This window comes from Caretta caretta, chromosome 2, assembly GCF_965140235.1.
Source record: "Caretta caretta isolate rCarCar2 chromosome 2, rCarCar1.hap1, whole genome shotgun sequence".
Lineage (NCBI taxonomy): Eukaryota > Metazoa > Chordata > Testudines > Cheloniidae > Caretta > Caretta caretta.
This window is the reverse complement of record NC_134207.1, coordinates 97911599-97931701: the sequence shown is the minus strand read 5'-3', so window position 1 is coordinate 97931701 and position 20103 is coordinate 97911599. Positions and strand designations below refer to the sequence as shown.

Here is a 20103-nt window from a genome sequence, read left to right as displayed (position 1 = left end):
AACAATCAGAGGACGTGAAGAACAGTTGATCTCTTTATAATAACAGTTTTAAGATATGTTAAGGGCTATCAGGTTCCCCCTCAGTCATCTTTTCTCAAGACGAAACATGCAGAGTTTTTTTTACCTTTTCTCAAAGGTCAGGTTTTCTAATACAGTAACTCCTCACTTAACGTCCTAGTGATGTTCTTGAAAAATGCAACTTTCAGCGAAACGCTGTTAAGCAAATCCAATTCCCCATAAGAATTAATATAAATGGGTGAGGGGGGGTAGGGTCCAGGAAAAAAAATTTCGCCAAACAAAAGACATTATATACATATACAGTATAAGTTTTAAATAATTTTAAACAAACAATTTAATACTGTACTCGGCAATGATGATTGTGAAGCTTGGTTGAGGCAGGGGTGTAGTGGGGTTGGGGCGCTGGGGCTTGCCCTGTTCCACCCGCCTGGCGCTCCTGCCGGGGAGCGGGGTGGAGGCACGGGGCTTGCTCCGCTCCGCCTGCCTGGACCTCGTGCCGGGGAGAGTGGTGGGGGCTTGCTCCGCTCCGCCTGTCCAGCGCTACTGCCCGTGGAGTAGGGGCTTGCCTGCTTCCCGATTAGAGCAGTGGGCCGGGGAGCCAAACAGCGTTATAAGGGAACATTGCAGGACTTTAAAGGAGTATGTTCTCTAATAGGTCAGCGACCTAATAACAAAATAACATTAACTGGGACAACGTTACTGTACTTGTTATATTTTTTGTTCTCCTTTGGACTCTTTCCAATTTATCCACATCTTTTCTGAAGTGTGGCACCCAGAATTGGACACAGTACTCCATCTGGGGACTCACCAGTGCCGAGTAGAGTGGGACATTTACCTCCCGTGTCTTACAAACAACGCTTTTGTTAATGCACCCTAGAAAGTTGGCCTTTTTCACAACTGCATCTCATTGCTGACTCTCATTCAATTTGTGATTCACTATCAGCCCCCAGATCTTTTCAGCAGTATACAACCTAGCTAGTCATTACCGCCATTTGTAGTTTATTTTATTTTTCCTTCTGAAGTGTAGTATTTGCACTAATCTTTATTGAATTTCATTTTGTTGATTTCAGACCAATTCTCTAATTTGGTTAGGTTGTTTTGAATTCTAATCATATCCTCCAAAGTGCTTGCAACCCCTCCCAGCTTGGTCTCCTGTGCAGATTTTTATAATCCTGCTTCCAGTCCACTATCCAAGTCATTAACGAAAATATTGAAATCTCTAATCTCTCCCTTGTTGAAGACTAAAAAGTGATTTTAAAGGGTTCATAAAGACAAACATTGTCTTTAAAGGTTGCATCCTGGACTCCTAAAGTCCAGTCCTCAACAGCGTGTAATCTATAAGAAGCAGACATGCATTGTAAAACATCCAAAGTTTATTGAGGAACATACAGATAGAAATAAAACAGCCTCCTGAATGCTTGAAAACTGCTGTCCTACAGAGCATTCACCAGGGAAATCTCAGCAGACAAGGTCACCCATAGAATTGAACAACGAGTTTGTAGCAAACAGTCAGACATGCCCAAGCCTTTTTGTGTTTGTGATTGATTAGAAAACACTTAAAATTTCATGATCGTTCATTATTTCAAAGTGTTTGAATGCTTTATGTAAAAACGTCTTGGGCAATAGGCTGTTCACAGGCTATTTGCTTGGATTAACTTTGGCTGCTGGCTCTCATACACTTCGATACTTCAGGTTATAAATCCATGGTACGCCCACATCTTGAATACTGTGTGCAGATGTGGTTGCCCCATTTTAAAAAAGATATTGGAATTGGAAAAGATTCAGAAAAGGGCAACAAAAATGATTACGGGTATGGAACTGCTTCCATATGAGAAGCGATTAATAAGACTGGGACTTTTCAGCTTGGAAAAGAGACAACTATAGAGGTCTATAAAATCATGACTGATGTGGAGAAAGTCTATAATAGAGGTCTATAAAATCATGACTGATGTGGAGAAAGTAAATAAGAAAGTGCTATTTACTCCTTCAAATAACACAAGAACTAGGTTGAAATGAAATTAATAGGCATCAGGTTTAAAACAAACAAAAGTAAGTATGTTTTTCACACAATGCATAGTCAACCTGTGGAATGCCTTGCCAGAGGATGTTGTGAAGGCCAAGACTATATCAGGGTTCAAAAAAGAACTAGATAAGTTCATGGAGAATAGGTCCATCAGTGGCTGTTAACCAGATGGGCAGGGATGATGTCCCTAGCTTCTGTTTGCGAGAAGCTGGGAATGGGCAAATTTTGCTGAATTTTTAATTTTTTGGTGTAGAATTCCCTTAGGAGTCTGAAGACCACAAAACACTTGTTAATTTTACAGAAGTTTTAATTTTAAGTTTATGAAGAAATGTTTTTAAATATTGACACTGGAAAAGGTATCTTACCTCAGTCACATTAAGGAGTTCTATCGCCAGATTCTGATAGCTTGAATGTGAGATCTACTCAAGGCTATTGCTGCAGAAGAGGTTTAATTCCCACAGCTCTATTTTGCCAATTTTATTTTAGCATGATATTATGTTTTTGTTTAACATACAGAATACTAAGCTAAGAAAATCCTTTTGACTTAGAGAATTGTCTATAGTTAACACTATAGTACTGATGCAAACAAGCAGAATTTTTGTTAAAGAATATCAGAGTAGAAACCCCTTAATAGGCATGATTGAGGAAGAGCACTGGTTGTGAATCTAGAGTAAAAAATTAGTGCTTAAATTAACCAAGCACCTAAGTCACAGTAAAAGTCAAGTCTAAGTCAATATTAAGTCACTTAAGCACTTCTGAAAATTTTTCTCTTAATCTTAGTGGGGAGAAGGTTGTTTGTGTGTACAGGAAATTTGGAAATCACAGTAAGATATCACTAACTGTGTTACTTCTGTTTTGGCTGGTGTGTTTTGTTTGTTTATCTATGGTATGCTCAAAGTGGACAGGTGGGAAAGGAAGGTGGATTAATTGATATAGAAAGGCGAAGTCACTATCTTCATTTTCCTAAAATAAACCTTATACATCATAAAAAGACTGAATATCCATCATAAATAAAAACTTGGCTAAAATTAATGACTGGAATATTGAACATTTTGCTAGATTAAGTCAGTCACCAATACTTTCAAAATGCTCTTGAAATGTGACTAGACTGACAGACCTGGAGAGTGAAGTTCTCTAACCACAGAACAGTTATGAGCTTCATCTATGAAAACTCTCCACTAGGATCTCTCTACCCTGATCTGAAGGGACCCCCTTATGGTGGTGAGACCATGGCTTAATTCCCATGTGCATTCAGTTTTTTTTGTACTTAGATATTGACTGCATACAATATCAAGATAACTTAATGCACCAGTTTGAAAAAATATACATAGAAATATAAACTTTTCAATAATTTTTTAAAAACTGTACTGTAAGTATCCTTTTGGGGAGGGCTGCCAATGGAGCGCTGGGGAGAGCAGAGTTTTAAATAAAGCCTCAGAAGCAGCCTCTAGTTATAGTGGTGCAAACAGATTTCACAAAACAAATCTTAAGTATAGAAACTAAGGAAAGCAAAGTAATGGAATAGTCTCTGAAATACTAATATCTGAAAGAGATAGTGGCTTTAGTTCTTGGTGTTCACTGGACAAATTGTCCAAATGTATTCTGCTCTTTACATTCTGAATGAGGCCTTGGTTCTGTTTCTGGCTAGTCCACTGACACTCTAATCTTGGGCAAGTTACCTTACCTATCTGTTTTTCGGTTTTCCTATCTGTAATTTGGGGATAACAAAATTTAGTCACTGCTGTGCTGCACTTTGAGATCTGCAGATGAAAAATGCCATAAAGTATAAAATATTATTTATACTTTATTTAATTAGAGCTATTTGGAAATCTTTCTAATATAGACTTTAATTTTGTTTTTTGAAATGAACATTCAAGGAGGGGTGTGAGGTTAGAGGTCCAGAAAAATATCTGTTTACACCTGGAAGTAATTAAAAATATCCCACTGAACTTATTATAGCCAGTTAGGATGCACTGATTTCCAGATTCAATCTTATTGGTTAACAGTTTTCTAGGTCTTGGTGCTTTTGGTCTTTTGAGGAGATAAATAGTAGAAATTCCTAGCATGGCAGTTGTCTACTAATCATAAATTAAGAATTTTCTCATTTACTTGACTATATAGAACTGCATATAGGGAGGCATCTACATTAACATACTCTTTTTTTTCTCCCCTGCAGATCATGGAATGTATTGTGTTGCCATGTCTTACAGTTCTACGAAAACTTGTATATGCTGATCCAATTATACGCCTGTCATTAGCACAGCAGCCTTCTATCCTGCTAACGTTATTGAGAGGTGACTTGAAAAAGCTTTGAAGTACTTTAAATGGAAAGAAAATGTCTGAAATATGACTAGCTATTTACAAACTCTCCTCCCTCCCCCCAAAAAACAAATACCAAACTCTTCACTGACACAGGATCAGTCTGTGGCTACTTCAGATAGCATAAAATGTTAAGAAAAAATGGCTTACTGATTTGAGCCAGTATTCTGTTCCTCTTGAAGTTAGTACTCCTGTTGAGTTAAAAGGGTTATATCAATGCTCTTGTATGTACTGTTGACTACCAATGTTTTAATGAAGAATGTTTTAAATTTATCTTGTTTTATTCAGTTTCCTTGATATTCCGAGATGACTGTGCTGTTCTGACTGAAAGTGCAGCATTGCTTTGTCTTCTGTTGTTTGATGAAGTATCAAGAAAAGAAATCTGGTAAGCAAAACTATAGTAATTTAATTATACCTCTCTTCATTATCCCTTTGTATGAAAATGTATAATTTTCTTGTTATGTTTTTGAGTTTGCACAAAATATTTATCCTACAATTTAATATAGAGCCTGATCTAAAGCCTATTGATATGAAGGGGTGTTTCTCTATTGATGTCAGTGGACTTAGGTTTTAAAGGCTGCATCCAAAGGTCTTGATCCAGTTGTTGGATCCTTGCACTTACATTGAATAACTCCTGTAGAGTCATTTGCAAGATAGAGGCATACGAAATTTTCCTTTAACCTCACAACAGATTATCTTTGATCATTACATTTCATTAATGCATTAGAAATAATTTCATTTCTTACCATTTGATATATACTTTGTTAGTCATGTTTGTACGGTGCTTAGCACAATAGGGCCAGAACCTGGCTGAGGCTTCTGGATTGTACAGCAATATAAATATTTCATAATAATTCTGTGTTTGTCTTAAATTAAAATATTATTGCAAAAGCTCTTATTGTTTGTTTGCATATCTTTTCTGTAAATGCATTCCTCAATTATTTAAACAGTAAGCCAGGGTTCAGCAATCTTTGGCATGCGGCCTGTGAGGGAATTCCGCTGGTTGGCCGGGACGATTTGTTTACCTGCAGCGTGTGCAGGTTCGGCCGATCGCAGCTCCCACTGACCGGGGTTCACCGTTCCAGGCCAATGGGGGCTGCGGGAAGCAGCGTGGTCCGAGGGATATGCTGGCCGCTGCTTCCCACAGCCCCATTGGCCTGGAACGGTGAATCATGGCCAGTGGGAGCTGCGATCGGCCGAAGCTGCGCACGCTGCAGGTAAACAAACCGTCCTGGCTCGACAGCGGATTTCCCTGACGGGCTGCGTGCCAAAGATTGCTGATCCCTGCAGTAAGCTCTCTTAAAATTTGAAAAAATAATACTGCTTGATTGATGGTAGCTGGGATTCCGTTTAAAAATCCGTTTGTCTTTCCAAAAAAACATTTGTATGTGCTTCATCACTCAAAACAAATGTTAAGTCATTGGAAAGAAAGTTAGTATTGTCTTCTTGCAGTTCATATACTTGAAACTTATTGGAAAGAGTTGTTACTTTTATGTGAGGAAATACAGAATTAATTTGAACTGACCATAACGCTTTAATATACCACTATAATGTTATCAGACAGTAAACACATACAACAGATATTCTACAGGTAAATACCAAAATATGTATGTCTTAAATTATAATATTATTGCAAAAACCCTTATTTGTTTGCATGGTCTACAAACAAGTCAATATTAACAAAATAATATTATATGAATATACTGTTTGTTGAGAAATATCCTGTGAAGAGCCAGAAAGGAAATAAAAAGATAGGTTATCAGAATTATGAAGTATTGGTGTTGCCTTAGTAGAAAAAGCAGGGTTTAAGTCAGGCAATAGCAGCTAAAGATGAATTTCAGTCTAATACTACTGTTTAATGAATCTTTCTTTTTGCAGGGCCGATGATGTATCCAGTAATTGTTCTAACCTAACTGCCTTCAGCTTGCCTGTAGCTATTGTTAGACGGTAAGCCTCTTTACAGTTAACTTTATTTTTGTCTATGTGCTGCCAACCATTGGGGACCAATAGATTCCTGGGATAAAAAAATACAGATACAGTAGAAACTCACTAATCTGTACATTTTGAAATTGACACAAAAGAATGATGGTAACTGCATCTTTCCTCACAACCCATTAAAAATGTAAAAGTAAGTGCTGAAGTAAGGTGTCATATTGTTTCATGAGATTTCATTGTTTTTACAAAATGCACTATAGCATTATGAAGTGTTAAAAGTAAAGCTAAACAAAATTCTCAAAGTAAATTAAAATATATTTTGTGATGCATTAGCTTTACTGTTCTGTTTTTTCCATTTACTTGTTAATTTGCAGTAAGTTTCCTAGTCATCTGTGTGGCTTCTGAAAATTGTGTTATAAAGAGCAATGGTACCGTGTGTTTTGCCCAAGTGCTAATTTTATACGTAAACTAATATGGAGCTTTTATATCAATGAGATTTTACTTAGTAGACATGAAAATTCTATTTGTTTCCCTGAATTGATCTGAAATTTCTGATTTATTTTTTTAAAACTTCAGCTCTACTCAAGCTGAAGGAATGTTGTTTGCCGTTGTGAGCTGCAGATGACAGCAACAAAAACTCTGATCCTGTATCAGAGTAGCAGCCGTGTTAGTCTGTATCCACAAAAAGAAAAGTAGTCTGTATCCACAAAAACTTGTGGCACCTTAGAGACTAACAAGTCCTCTGATCCTGTAAACTCTTATGCAAGAGTTTAACTTACATGGATAGTCAGTGAGATTATTTACAAGTGCAAAGATAAGCATGGACAGAATTAGTGTCCTCAGACACTAAACACCTGGAATGCCGAGTCATGTTAACTTTCTGCTCAGCTCTGTGTTTTACGTTTCCTGTAAACCTGTCAGCTGCAAAATACTGTTGGTTGCAGAAGGACTAGTGGCCCATTGTGCTAGGCACTATACATTTAACGGATGCATGTGAAAGAAACGACATCTGTGCATCAAGGAGCTTACAATCTAAGCATATGATAAGAGGCAATAGATGGAGAAAAGCAAACTAGTGAGGGTGACAGTGAAGTGATTACGGTTTTGCATAATAGTTAGCAGTCAGAGCAAATCATTTGTTAGGCAATATCCTTAGCTTTGTTTCTACTGTAATAGTATGTAACACTGTTAAAACTAAAAGAATTTTAAAGCTCTAACCTACTTTTCAATAGGGGCCAGATCCTAAAAGGAGCTAGGAACATGTGAAAGTCTCCCTAAAATCAGCACAGGGCTTTTAACTATTCATGGATTTTGTTGTTTTCTCAGCCTGGTTAACAAAAATATACTGCTCTGTTTCACTTTGATTAATAATCACTTTCTAACCAATTTCAAGTTCTCATGCACCAGAACATTATTAGTGTTTGGATTGCTAACACTTCAAGGGATATTTGTTTTAGTTAAAACAACAACAAAAGAACACCACCTTTAAATAAACCCCACTCCCACCCTTTTTTCCCCATGAGGTTGACAAAGATTTTGGGCTAAGGTTGGCCTTTGCATCACTTTTTAAAAAGTAATCTATCCAAAAAAGTGACTAAAATGACATTTTTGGTATTCCATACTTTTTGCCCTGCTCTGGTTTCCATATCAGATTTGCTCACCTTAAAGTTTATAATTTTTTTTTGCCATTTAAACTTTTCAGATCAGGCTAATAAGGTTGTGAAAGTGTCAGTAAGCTCTAAAGATAATGGGGTTGTGACTCAGGAACTAGTTTGAACTACAGATCTGTTGTTGATGCAACTGTGTGAGATCAAGAAACCCCAGCTTGGCTGTCAGAGGTCAGGGTGAATTTTAGGGCTATCAGTTTTAAAACAAAACAAAAAATAAACTTCCAAACTGAGTAAATTTACATGGAAATCAGTAAGTAAATATGAAACCTCACAATACATGTGTAGTCTTTGCATGCTTTAAAAGTTTTCATTCTGAGCATCTTTGAGTGATTTGTTTTCTTTGGGGGGTTGGATTGTGATTGAAGTGTTTTCCCTTTATTATACGGTTATTCTTTTGTTTCTACTCAGAGGCCCAGTTTTGAGTCTTGCATTCTCTCATATTGTGACCATGTTGTTGTGGCAGGAGTAGTAGTAAATGAGAAGCTAGATTTCTATTTGTTTTACCTACCTAATTCTATGGTGTTCCTATATGGCAGCCCAGACACCATACTATGTTTCCTAGCCAAAGGAGGTGGAAACAAAGAAAAGTATAGTTCTTCACTTGTTTATCTCTCTCTTACAGGTAGGTGGTGGTAGTAAGAAAATCCTTTTCAGGCTCTGTATTCAGTGTGTTGGAAGGGAAAAAATGGGTTTCTTCATAGTGGAGTAATCTTTCTTCACGCACACAATCCTTTAGTCTGGGAACTTGGAGCTTCCAGACTGGAGGATGCTGTTGTGAAGGGAAGGACATATTTGTGTTCTGTGTTCTTAAGTAGTAAATGTGGCTTTTTTTCTCGCTCTGCAGACTTTCAAAAAACCTTGGTTGAAAGATTGACTGTCTTATTATAACTGAATATTTCAATACAATTTTTCTAAAGGTATCACCTCCCAATCAGAGTCACTGCTCATCATGCAGTTAGTCCTAACTCTGTTGTTTTGCTGTTATCTTCTGACTGCTTGGCGTCAAAGCCTGTGTCAGACATGCTTAAGATGGCTTGGAATCTGTCATGGTACCATGGGATTGATAACCTATTGCAGCTGGTGAACTATGAAACAGAAGCACAAGCGTAAGTCATGATATCTTTATACTGAATCATAATATAATTAAAGTAGCCTTCCTACAAGGTTAAATGCCTTTTAACTTTATATTGCATTGTAGTCCAAACTGTTCATGGTTCAAAATCGCTATAATTTTAAGTGGTAAAGGATCACATACCGGCTGTTTGTGAAAAATGCTGTCAGGGACTGCTAATGTATCTGAGTTGCAGCTCTGTGATAAATCTAGAGCCTGCTCCTACTCCCATTAATATAGATTAAAAAACAAACTCCCTTTGATTACAATGAAAGCAGGGTTAAGCCATAAAGCTAAGTGTTGCTGAACATGAGGCAGCTCATCTTGGTTTTAGAGAGTGCTATATCCTGCTGAAGTAAACATTTGACTTAAATTCTTCATCTACTGTTGGTTTGGGATGGAATTTCCTTAAAACTGTTAATTTTATATACATGAAGGACTATTGTGGTCCTACAAGAAATTGGCCTTCATATCTATGTGAATTACATTTAACATAATTTTAAAAAGTGCTTAAATTTGCTGTATTTTGGTGTATTTTTCAGAGCTTAAATTTCCTACAAGTTGGCTCTGCTCAAAGGGCATTTGATTTATTTAGTAGGATTGAATTATCTGCTTACATATCTGTGATGCTTCACAGGGTTACCCAGGGCTGTGAGGCATCTTGCTACCACTTGCCCTTAGCGTGAGGCGGCCTTGTCTGTACCTGCTGTGGATCAGCTGCTTGACTCCACCAGCCTCTGGCAAAACAAGCACTATCTCCTCAGGCCTTGCTCTGCCTGTACAGGTTAGCAATAGGCAAACCCCAACCCCCAAGTCCTCCAAGCATCCTTCTGGAGTGCCCAGCCCATGATCTGTTGAACACTTTGAGGACTCTGATGCTTTACTCACAAAGAACTAGTACACACCAGCTTACTAGTTTAATTCAGGATCACCAGTCTACTTAACACACTGCACTGAGATATTCTTGTTTTCAGTATAAATATATACGTTTTTATTATAAAAGAACAGAGATTCCAAATGATAATAAATAAGAACATTGGGAACAAATGGTTACATATAAAATAAAAACATAACATGCTTTCTAGAACCCAAGTTTAACTAATAAATTATCTTCCTGCATTAAGAAATTTCTTACCCAAAGTTTTCTTCTCAGCATTTTCATCAAGCCTGACTGAGATCCATTTTTCCATCCAAGCAAACTCACTAACATCTAAATTCCTTGGTGAAGGATGAAATCTCATCTCCTCTCTGCTGCTTTTATGCAGTTACTGAATATGGTCCCTTACCCCAGGATGTCCCCTGTTAAGATGCTTATCTTGGGGTTCCTTTGTCTTTGTAAATCCTTGGGCCTGCACCTGACGCAGACAGCAAATGGAGCCTGTCTCAAAGTATGTACATTCGTTTTATGGAGATTGAGTTGGCCCAGAAGCATACAATACACAAAGGTCTCCCAGAGAGAGAACTGTTTACTACCCCCTTCCTGCCTAGAATCTGTTTATCACCTTCTGGTGACCTGTCTTAATGAGCACATTTTCAGTATACATATCTAGTTCCTTATGAGTTATCTGCACATACATCACAGGATGTGGTTGTGTATTTTAAATAGTTCTTCAAGTTTCTGTTCATCTCAACAATTTTTTAAGAAGTAACTTATCTAGGATAAGATGCTTTTCTGTCTTATTATCCATCTTACTATTAGTTAAAATAGGATTTATGATATCTGGGGCCCATATTGCTAGCTCCATGCCTATGAACATTGCAGAAATGTTTTAATTAAAGGAGAGGGGGAAAAGGAAGGAACAAAGCTGACCAAACTGAGACTTTTCCAAAGGTGCATTTATATTGAAACTCTTTAGAGGGGCATAATGAAGTGGCATCGTGCATGTTGATAATGCCACCCATCTTTGCCTTGTCATTGCTATTGAATGTCCTGTGAGTAGTATACTGTATGTGAGAGGGTTTTGGTTTCAGTTCATCTCTCAGATGTCCGTGTCATGAAAATCACTACGAAAAATAGAATTAATTTGATACATCTGTCTGCTAATTGGGCGGAGAAGCCAGTGATTCTCAGTGGGGCGTGAAACTGGGGTATTTTATAAAGCTACTTCAACTCAGTAGATTGGCTGGACAAGCAGAGGAACTGATGATGAGTTGTGGACTTCATTAGAATGGGGAGGGAGCTATCCTTTGGAAGTTTCATCTACTTTAGGACATTTGAAGGCGCAGAGCCACTAACAACATCATCCTTATGGCAGGACAGTCATATTTATGCTGATTTTCCATAGGCAAATGCACACTGATCTAGCATACTCTTTTTGGTCTACTCTGTCGAAAAATAAAATAGCATTCTCATAGAAGTGACTACCAACATTAGTACTGAGAAGACATAAGTACCATAATTATGCCCAATAGCTTCCCAATACAAACCAACCTTTAAAAACAAGACAGCTCAGAGTTCATTTTTTTTTCTTAAAGACATGATTGATCAAAAAGAATATCAAAGAGGTTCACAGTTAATTTTCTCAATAGAGCTAGAAAAGTGAAGAAATCAGTGGCTATTAAAATCATTTTAAAAGTTGCAGGTTATTAACTGTCATTCCGTGCCTTTATTTCTTTTTCAGATTTTTAGACACATTAAAGCTATCCTCAGAGGACATTCTTACATTGAAGATAACGCACACAACCGGTGGACTGCAGGATTGTCTTAATGCAGTAATTCAAGCTGTGTCCCACAGGGAAGTTAGAGCTGCTGTGACTAGGATGAGTTTTTATATTTTAAATGACAGGCTGGCTTTAAAATGTAGCACTGGCTCTTGCAGGACCACTTCAAAGGTCGTGGCTTGGCAAACAGCATTCAACAGGTAAGCGTAAGTGCAGAGTGTAGTCACTGGTTACAAAGTAGTGCGTCAGGGTATATAGGTATATTACGTTAAAAGCCCGACATTAAAAAAATGTTTTGTTTGCAAAGTCAAGCACTTGCAAGTTAGGACACTCCAGATTTATGGTTGTCCAGACAACTTTAATTTCATCCCCTTTTGTGTCTAGTACGTATAATGGCAAGTGTCTTGTGGAAGAAAGTATCATGTAATTAAAGACTGTGTCACACTTAACAGAGAGGGTAATTAAGCACCAGAAAATGTACCAAAGGTTGTGGTGGATTCTTTCACTGGCAATTTGCATCAAGATCGGATTTAAAAAAAAAAAAAATTGCTCTAGTTTGGGGAAGTCCTGTGCTTTTTATTATACAGCAGGTCATACAATGATCCTTTCTGGCCTTCAAATCTATGAATATGCACAAGAGGGCCAAATAGTGGCACAGGTAATCTTAATTTTGCATTTCCTAGTATGCCTGACTTTGCAACTTGTTATAAGATAGTTTTTTGTATTCAGTTTCCTAGATTGTGTTTTTCAAAGGACAAAGGTAAAAACAAGTTCTTCAAGTGCTTGTTCATGTCGATTCCATTCTAGGTGTGTGCGTGCCCTCGTGTGTGGTTGTCGGAGATTTTTACCTTAGCGGTATCCATAGGGCCGGCTGTGGCGCCCCGTTGAGTGCCGCGCTCGTGTGTCGGTATATCAGGCACTGCCCAAGGAACCCTCTCAGTTCCTTCTTACCGCCCATGGCGGTTAGTTGGAGCGCCTTTCCTTGCATAGCAAAGGCTAGCAGTTTTGTCTCTTCTGACTTCGAGCCTTAAGACCTTGTAAATAGTTGTTTATAGTAGTTAGTGTTAAGTAATTGTTAAGTGGAGTTAGAAGTTAGAGTCCCAGCGAGGACTGTAGGTGGGGCATGCCCCGGTCTCCAGGGTATAAGCCCTGCATAGATTGTAACAGGCCTGTGCCTGTAGAGGACCCCCACAGCAGCTGCCTCAAGTGCTTGGGGGAATCACATGTGAAGGACAAGTGTCGTATTTGTAAAAATTTTCAACCCAGAATTCAGAAAGAGCAGGATAGTTGTTTGCGGGCTCTCCTCATGGAGGCTGCCCTTTGTCTGACGTCTGAGCCGTCCCACCAAACTCGCCTAACACCTTGGTGTGCAGTGCACCCCAGCACCAGGCTTTGCCTGTCACCACTGCACATTGCTGGTGCCCTGAAAGAAAACAAAGAAGGATGGCTCCCCGGCACCAGGCAAGAAAAGCCATGGAGCATTAGGCAAAGGACCCGGTTCTGGCTGTCGTGCCACTCCAGAGCCATGTGGACGTGCCTCCCTGGTCGGGGCCCTTAGCCCCTTAAAGGATCCACCACTGACACCCGGGAGCGGTAGGGGACCCAAACTTCTGGCAGCATCAACGCTTTCCCAAGCTCCCCCGGTACTGAAAAAGCAGAGGCCTCTGCCCGTGCTGCTGACACCGCATGTGCTGCAGGAAGTGGTAAAGGCTCCCTACGAGGGTAAGCCAGCTGCTAAGACCCCTCGGGGCAGTGGAGCGCTGCCGATCCCCCGAGACAAGGCGGCGCTCTCCATCTCTGTGCCGCAGATCTCAGGCATCTTGGCCCAGATCCTCTGGGGCTTGGCCTCAGTCACCAGCACTGCGATCCTGGTTCCCACCATCTCGACACAAATCGCTGAGGGAGCGGCGCTGGTCTCTGTACTACTGGTACCGTTTGCTTTCCCGACGGTTGTACCCTTGGCGCAGATCTCAGTAGTCTGCCCCATGGGAGCTCACTCTGTCGTGATTCTGGTCCCCTGGATACTGGAACTGGTCCCCCTGATAGCAGCACCAATCCCTCCACTCCAAACACCGGTCTCTGGCAGCGATGGTCAGCAGGCAGACACAGGCATCGATGGCCCCTCCATGGTCACTGGAAAGAGATTCCTCAGGCACAGAAGGGCAGTTGCCAAGACCCCACCGGCGTGATTGGGCACCTGAGGCTGCATCGACATCTACAGCGCTGTCTTGGCAGCACAGCCGTTGACCAGCACAGTGGCCTTATTGGAGCGTGTGGGGCGTGCCGGTGATGATGATGCCCCCTTCACATCACTCATCTGCTGTCTCATTGGAGCAACAGCTGGAGGCACCGGGTTTGGTGCAGGAGACGCGCTCGGAGGTCGGGGTAGAGGACACAGCTCCCACAGCAAAACCCCCCTCCTACAGGGGAGAGGATGCCTGGCAACACCACATTCTACAGACCACTATTCTCCAGTCCCACTGAGGAGTACTAAAAGCACCATCAGCTCAAGAAACTCCCTGCTACAGCATGGGAACAAATCTACACAGACACACCCCTAGAGCCCCGACCAGGGGTATTCTGTCTACTACCCAAGATCCATAAACCTGGGAATCGTGGACACCCCATCATCTGAAGCATTGGCACCCTGATAGCAGGATTATCTGGCTATTTGGACTCTCTCCTCAGACCCTACGCTACCAGCACTCCTAGGTATCTTCGAGACACCACCGACTTCCTGAGGAAACTACAATCCATTCATGATCTTCCTGAAAATGCCATCCTGGCTACCATGGATGTAGAAGCTCTTTAAACCAATATTCTACACGAGGATGGACTAAGCTGTCAGGAACAGTATCCCTGATGAGGTCATGGCACACCTGTGTTCTGTTTGATTCTAGGGATGGACAGGGTCTTCCTATCAGATGCATTTCTCTTTCCATGGTTGGGGGCGCTGTATGCATTCCCACCAGTGCTGTTGATTCACAAGGTCCTTGTGAAGATCAAGCAAGACAGAGCAAGTATTATCTTAATAGCTCCCACATTGTCTTGCCAGCACTCGTTCGACATATTGCTGAGCCTTTTGGTAGCCGCCCTGCTGTAGCTGCCCTTCTGGCCGGATCTGCTGTCCCAGAATCACAGCAGCCTTTTGCACCCAAACCTGGTGGCACTGCACTTGCTGGCTTGGTTATTGCAGGGCTAAGTGCAGACAAATGGGCATGCTCATCCCATGTTCAGCAGGTCTTGCTGGGTAGCAGGAAACCCTCTACCAGAGCAACTTATCTGTCCAAATGGAAAAGGTTCACATATTGGGCCTCAGAATGGCGTATGCAGGACGAGCAGGCCCCGCTGCAGGAGATCCTGGATTATCTGCTGCACCTCAAACTCCAAGGTTTGTTTCTGTCATCAGTCAAGGTCCACCTGGCCTTCCTAGCACAGGTACCAATCCAAGAGACCCCTGGTCATCTGTCCACACATTCGCGTCTTGTTATTTGCTTGCCCAGCAAGCTGAAGATGACACTGGCTTTGGGAGAGCAGTGCTGCAAGACCACGAACTCTGACCTCATCTCCATTGATACTGCTTGTGCATCACCTAGAATGGAATCGACATGAGCAAGCACTAGAAGAAGAAAAAATGGTTACCTACCTTTCATAACCATTGTTCTTCAAGATGTCCATTCCATAATCTGCCCTCCTGCCCCTCTGTCGGAGTTGCTGGCAAGAAGGAACTGAGAAGCCATAGGGCCGGTGGTGCCTGATATACTAGCACATGAGCGCGGCACTCCAGGGGGAGCCACAGCCTGCCTTACGGATACCGCTAAGGCGAAAATCTCCGATAACCATACACGTGGGCGTTCACACACCTAGAATGGAATGGACATGAGCAACACATCTTGAAGAACAACAGTTACGAAAGGTAGGTGACCGTTTTCTCTACATGTATAACTAACATGCTCCCCATCATGCATCATCAACAGTATTAGAACCCATAGCCTTCATGACTGTAGCACAGACTGCTACTTTTTGAGCTACAGGACTAAATACATTAGCTGTATCTTAATCCAGAAGAGGACAGGATGGGTTGCTGGTACCATGTGCTGGGTCCAGAATGCAGTCAGGGAGAGCCCAGCTAGCTCTCTTCCCTACCCAGGCATGGGGGAGGCTCCTGTCCCGTAATAATGGACTGCTGGGGCCATATGCTAGGTCTAAGGGGATTACAAGTGGAGCCCAGCTCAGTAATTGCTCTCCCTTCCTAGGAGTTAAGGAGGAAGGGAGTGGCTCCAGGAAAAGCTTGGCTCGGCTCTCTCTCTTGGCTCCCTGCATGCAGGAGTTGAAGAAGCTCTTGTCCTGTGTGGTTTGGGGCATGGGGGGTGGAGATGGGACTAGGGAATGGAACTCTGGAGCTGAGAATGGGCGAAGTAGGCAGGAGGGATTGTGGGGGGAAGCCTGGCTTTCTCCCTTCTCTTCTCACACACCTCTCCACATAGCAGCAATTCTGGCAGCTCACAGGTGTATCTGTGATGTTGCTAATACTACTGTGGCAGGTTTAGCCAGTCTTGGAATCTTCATTAATATTGGCACACTACCAAAACATTTCTGATGAAAGCAAGTGAGATGGAAAATGGTGATTTGAACACTTTAGAACTCAGCTAAATCTAAAAGGAATTGCCTGGGACAAAGAAAAAATGCTTCTCTGTGAGAGTATTTCCCCTGGTGAATAGCAAAGGCCTGCTACAAACAATGGAAATGTGAGGGCTTCTTATGGAAAAGGTCAAAAATCTTACATGATGGAAAATGTTAAGCAACCTAAATAGATGTTGCTACCAGCTGCCCCTGTAATATTAAGTATCTAAGCTTTAAGATGTATAGTATACTTGGAGTTTTCCTAATAATCTTTTTTCCACAGAATAAAGTGATAAGAAAAGATCCTCTGCTTTCAGTATTTAAAAAAAAAATGTTAAAAAGGAATTGGCTTCTTAGTTGCCAAGTATATATAATTTACACTTAGAAAAGGAGCAAAATCTAAAAAGTAAATGACTAAAACAACTGAATTTAAAAGGTGAATTGTACAAAAGAAAGCAGCTAATTCGGCTTTTTTCCCCTTTAGTTAGTTTTGGTAGTATATTTAAGTGTTAATAGCTCTTTCCCTGTCTTCTGTTCATTTCTCTAAATTTAATCCTTATTATAGAGAAGTCCATAGTGGCGGTACATTAATGGATATTTTATATCATGTTGGAATTTCAGATCTCAAGTCATGTGCTTCAGATATGAAAGTGAAATCTGTAGTTATACTGTTTGTTTGTACCAAAGGTTTCTGCAAGTACTTCCAGCTTCTACAGAAGATGAGAAGCTTCTGGCTGATGTCTTAAGTTTTCTAAACAAGTTGCTTAGGGAACAGAGGAAGAGTTTGGAGGTAGAACATCTAAAGTGGATTCTGGAGGTACTGTTTAAACATGTAAGACTATACCTAGGGGAAAATATAAATTGCAGACTTCACAAAGTGGTATAGCTGCAAACCATCCACAAATATAGCCTTTAAAAGGCATCTTGATTTTGTTTGTTGTTTGCTTTTGGTTAAAGCATTCCTGGTGGGAAAACAGCAAAGTGGTTTCTGCTGTTTTAAAGAAAATTATATTGTTTTTACAAAATAAAGAACTACAATTCAATTTATCATTAGTAGTGATAGGTTACCTTGTAGTCTGTACCACAACTTCTAATAATTTGATGATTTAACATCAAACAATTGTAAAAGGTTTTGCCTTTTTTTTTTTTTTTGGTTATTGTGTGAATGACTTTTCTGATGGCAAGTGTTGCTTTGATGATGATGGGTTTCTACTCATATACCTCTATGATTTCAGTGTTAGGCTTATGCTCCGTAGTAATGATATTACTTAAATGGTGGCAGTACATTCTCTATTTGGACTGACTGCTGATTGTCTGTTGCTCATAAATAAAACTTCTTTTGAAGTGATACTACGAAAAACTGATAGTAAAATACTATTAACCAAGGATGAAGTCTGCAGTACTTTTAGGTGCTTGAGCTCATAAGATACTAGTTGCTTTATTTTTTAAACTACATGGGCCTAGAAGAAGGATAATTTATTTGGTTTTCTACCTTGGAAGAGATCCTGCATAGGGCATACCTTCTGCATTTTAAAGAATACTAATGAAATGTAATCTAAGCATAAAAGTGAGTATTCAGCATCCACCAGTCCCCGTTGCTCTCACTGATTATGAAAATCTGATCACTCCATCTCCCTAAATGGGAACCTGAGCACTGTTGAAAAGATAGCCCATTAAATATAAAATATATTAACAACTAAAAGCCATCAGATTGAGTCTTTCAGGAGATGTAGTAAAACAGGAGGATATAATTTGAACTAATATCTCAATTGCATGTGTGTATCTTTCCCCTGCTTTTTGGAATCTCAGGGAAATAATTCATTGCATTATCTTGAATAGTACTGCTTCATAATGCAGTGTACTATGACTTAATGATCAGAACTTTCCTTGTGTACTGCTTAGTAGACTGGCAGACCTAATAGAAAATTATACATTTCAGGTTTTTAAAAGAAATATTCTTTAATGAAATTATTATACTAAATTGTAACTTATAACAAGTGGACCAAAAAAAAATTCTCAGTAGACAGGGTATTAGAATAGGAATCAAAGATTTGAATGTTGTTCCCCTCTTTAGAATTCAAGTTCACTGCTAGACCTTCTGGTGCGATCTGAATCCCAGGTGCAGGATGAAACAGATGACATACAGACTGCTGTCAGGCAACAACTGCAGAAAGAACTGATTGGTCTCTTTAACACGTTGCTACTCTGCTTCACATCAGTTACTGACAGGTACAGTATAAGAGGATCTGTCCACATGATTCAGGGTTCAAGTATATGGTAGCTGAAATATAGTAATATTTAGTAATATAGTAACAGTTATAGTATAGTAATAGTAGAGTAATATAATTATAAGTCCTTGGTGGCGCAATAGAAATAGATTGCAACTACATAGTTCCCATGTATTTTTTTAAATACCCTCTCCCCACTGTATACATGATTGTGTATATTTTATGAACATGAACAGACTTATTTAGTCAAATCAGTTTTTATTTGACTCCGAAAGATCAGACTATGGCAGTGGTTAACAAACATTTGTATTGGTGATCCCTTTCACGTAGCAAGCCTCATGGAGCAGGTCTTCAAGGAATCAATTCTGAAGCACTTAGAGGAGAGGAAAGTGATCAGGAACAGGATTCGCCAAGGGCAAGTCATGCCTGACTAATCTAATTGGTTTCTATGACGAGATAACTGGCTTTGTGGATGAGGGGGAAGCGGTGGACGTGTTATTCCTGTTTGAATAGAGGGGAATGATCACATCCCTCGATCTGCTGGCAATGCCCCTCTATGCAAAGCTTTTGATATGTGTTGTTATTATGTGTTATCATATTATTCATATGCTGGCATTCCCCTCTATGCAAAGCTTTTGATACAGTCTTCTACAGTATTCTTGCCAGCAAGTTAAAGAAGTATGGGTTGGATGAATGGACTATAAGGTGGGTAGAAAGCTGGCTAGATCATCGGGCTCAACGGGTGATGATCAATGGCTCCATGTCTAGTTGGCAGCCGGTATCAAGTGGAGTGCCCCAAGGGTCGTCGGTCCTAGAGCCGGTTTTATTCAATATCTTCATTAATGATCTGGAGGATGGTATGGACTGCACCCTCAACAAGTTTGCAGATGACACTAAACTGGGAAGAGAGGTAGATACACTGGAGGGTAGGGATAGGATACAGAGGGACCTAGACAAATAAAGGATTGGGCCAAAAGAAATCTGATGAGGTTCAAAAAGGACAAGTGGAGAGTCCTGCACTTAGGACGGAAGAATCCCATGCACCGCTACAGACTAGGGACCGAATGGCTCGGCAGCAGTTCTGCAGAAAAGGACCTAGGGGTTATAGTGAACAAGAAGCTGGATATGAGTCAACAGTGAACAAGAAGGTGAATGGCATTTTGGGCTGTTATAAGTAGGAGCATTGCCAGCAGATCGAGGGATGTGATCATTCCCCTCTATTCAACTGTGTCCAGTTTTGGGCCCCACACTACAAGAAGGATGTGGAAAAATTGGAAAGCATCCAGTGGAGGGCAACAAAAACGATTAAGGGACTGGAACACATGACTTATGAGGAGAGGTCGAGGGAACTGGGATTGTTTAGTCTGCAGAAGAGAAGAATGAGGGGGGATTTGATAGCTGCTTTCAACTGCCTGAAAGGGGGTTCCAAAGAGGATGGCTCTAGACTGTTCTCAGTGGTACCAGATGACAGAACAAGGGGTAATGGTCTCAAGTTGCAGTGGGGGAGGTTTAGGT

At 40.5% G+C, this 20103-nt stretch overlaps 1 protein-coding gene across 12 annotated transcripts in view; it reads left to right on the top strand.

The window, feature by feature from the left end:
- The window catches only part of RTTN (rotatin), a 151048-nt gene that overhangs the window by 48753 nt on the left and 82192 nt on the right, over positions 1-20103 (top strand). For 11 of the 12 annotated variants that reach the window (XR_007355250.2, XR_007355252.2, XR_007355251.2 and 8 more), the window contains 7 exons: positions 4218-4335; positions 4649-4745; positions 6239-6307; positions 8883-9071; positions 11698-11937; positions 17048-17192; positions 18435-18589. Coding sequence is in view for 9 of the 12 variants with exons in the window: in XM_075125328.1 (XP_074981429.1) it covers positions 4218-4335; positions 4649-4745; positions 6239-6307; positions 8883-9071; positions 11698-11937; positions 17048-17192; positions 18435-18589 (1013 nt within the window). In the remaining 3 variants the exon portion in view is untranslated. The remainder of the gene's footprint in view (positions 1-4217; positions 4336-4648; positions 4746-6238; positions 6308-8882; positions 9072-11697; positions 11938-17047; positions 17193-18434; positions 18590-20103) is intronic. The other variant, XM_048840135.2, reaches the window with a different exon arrangement.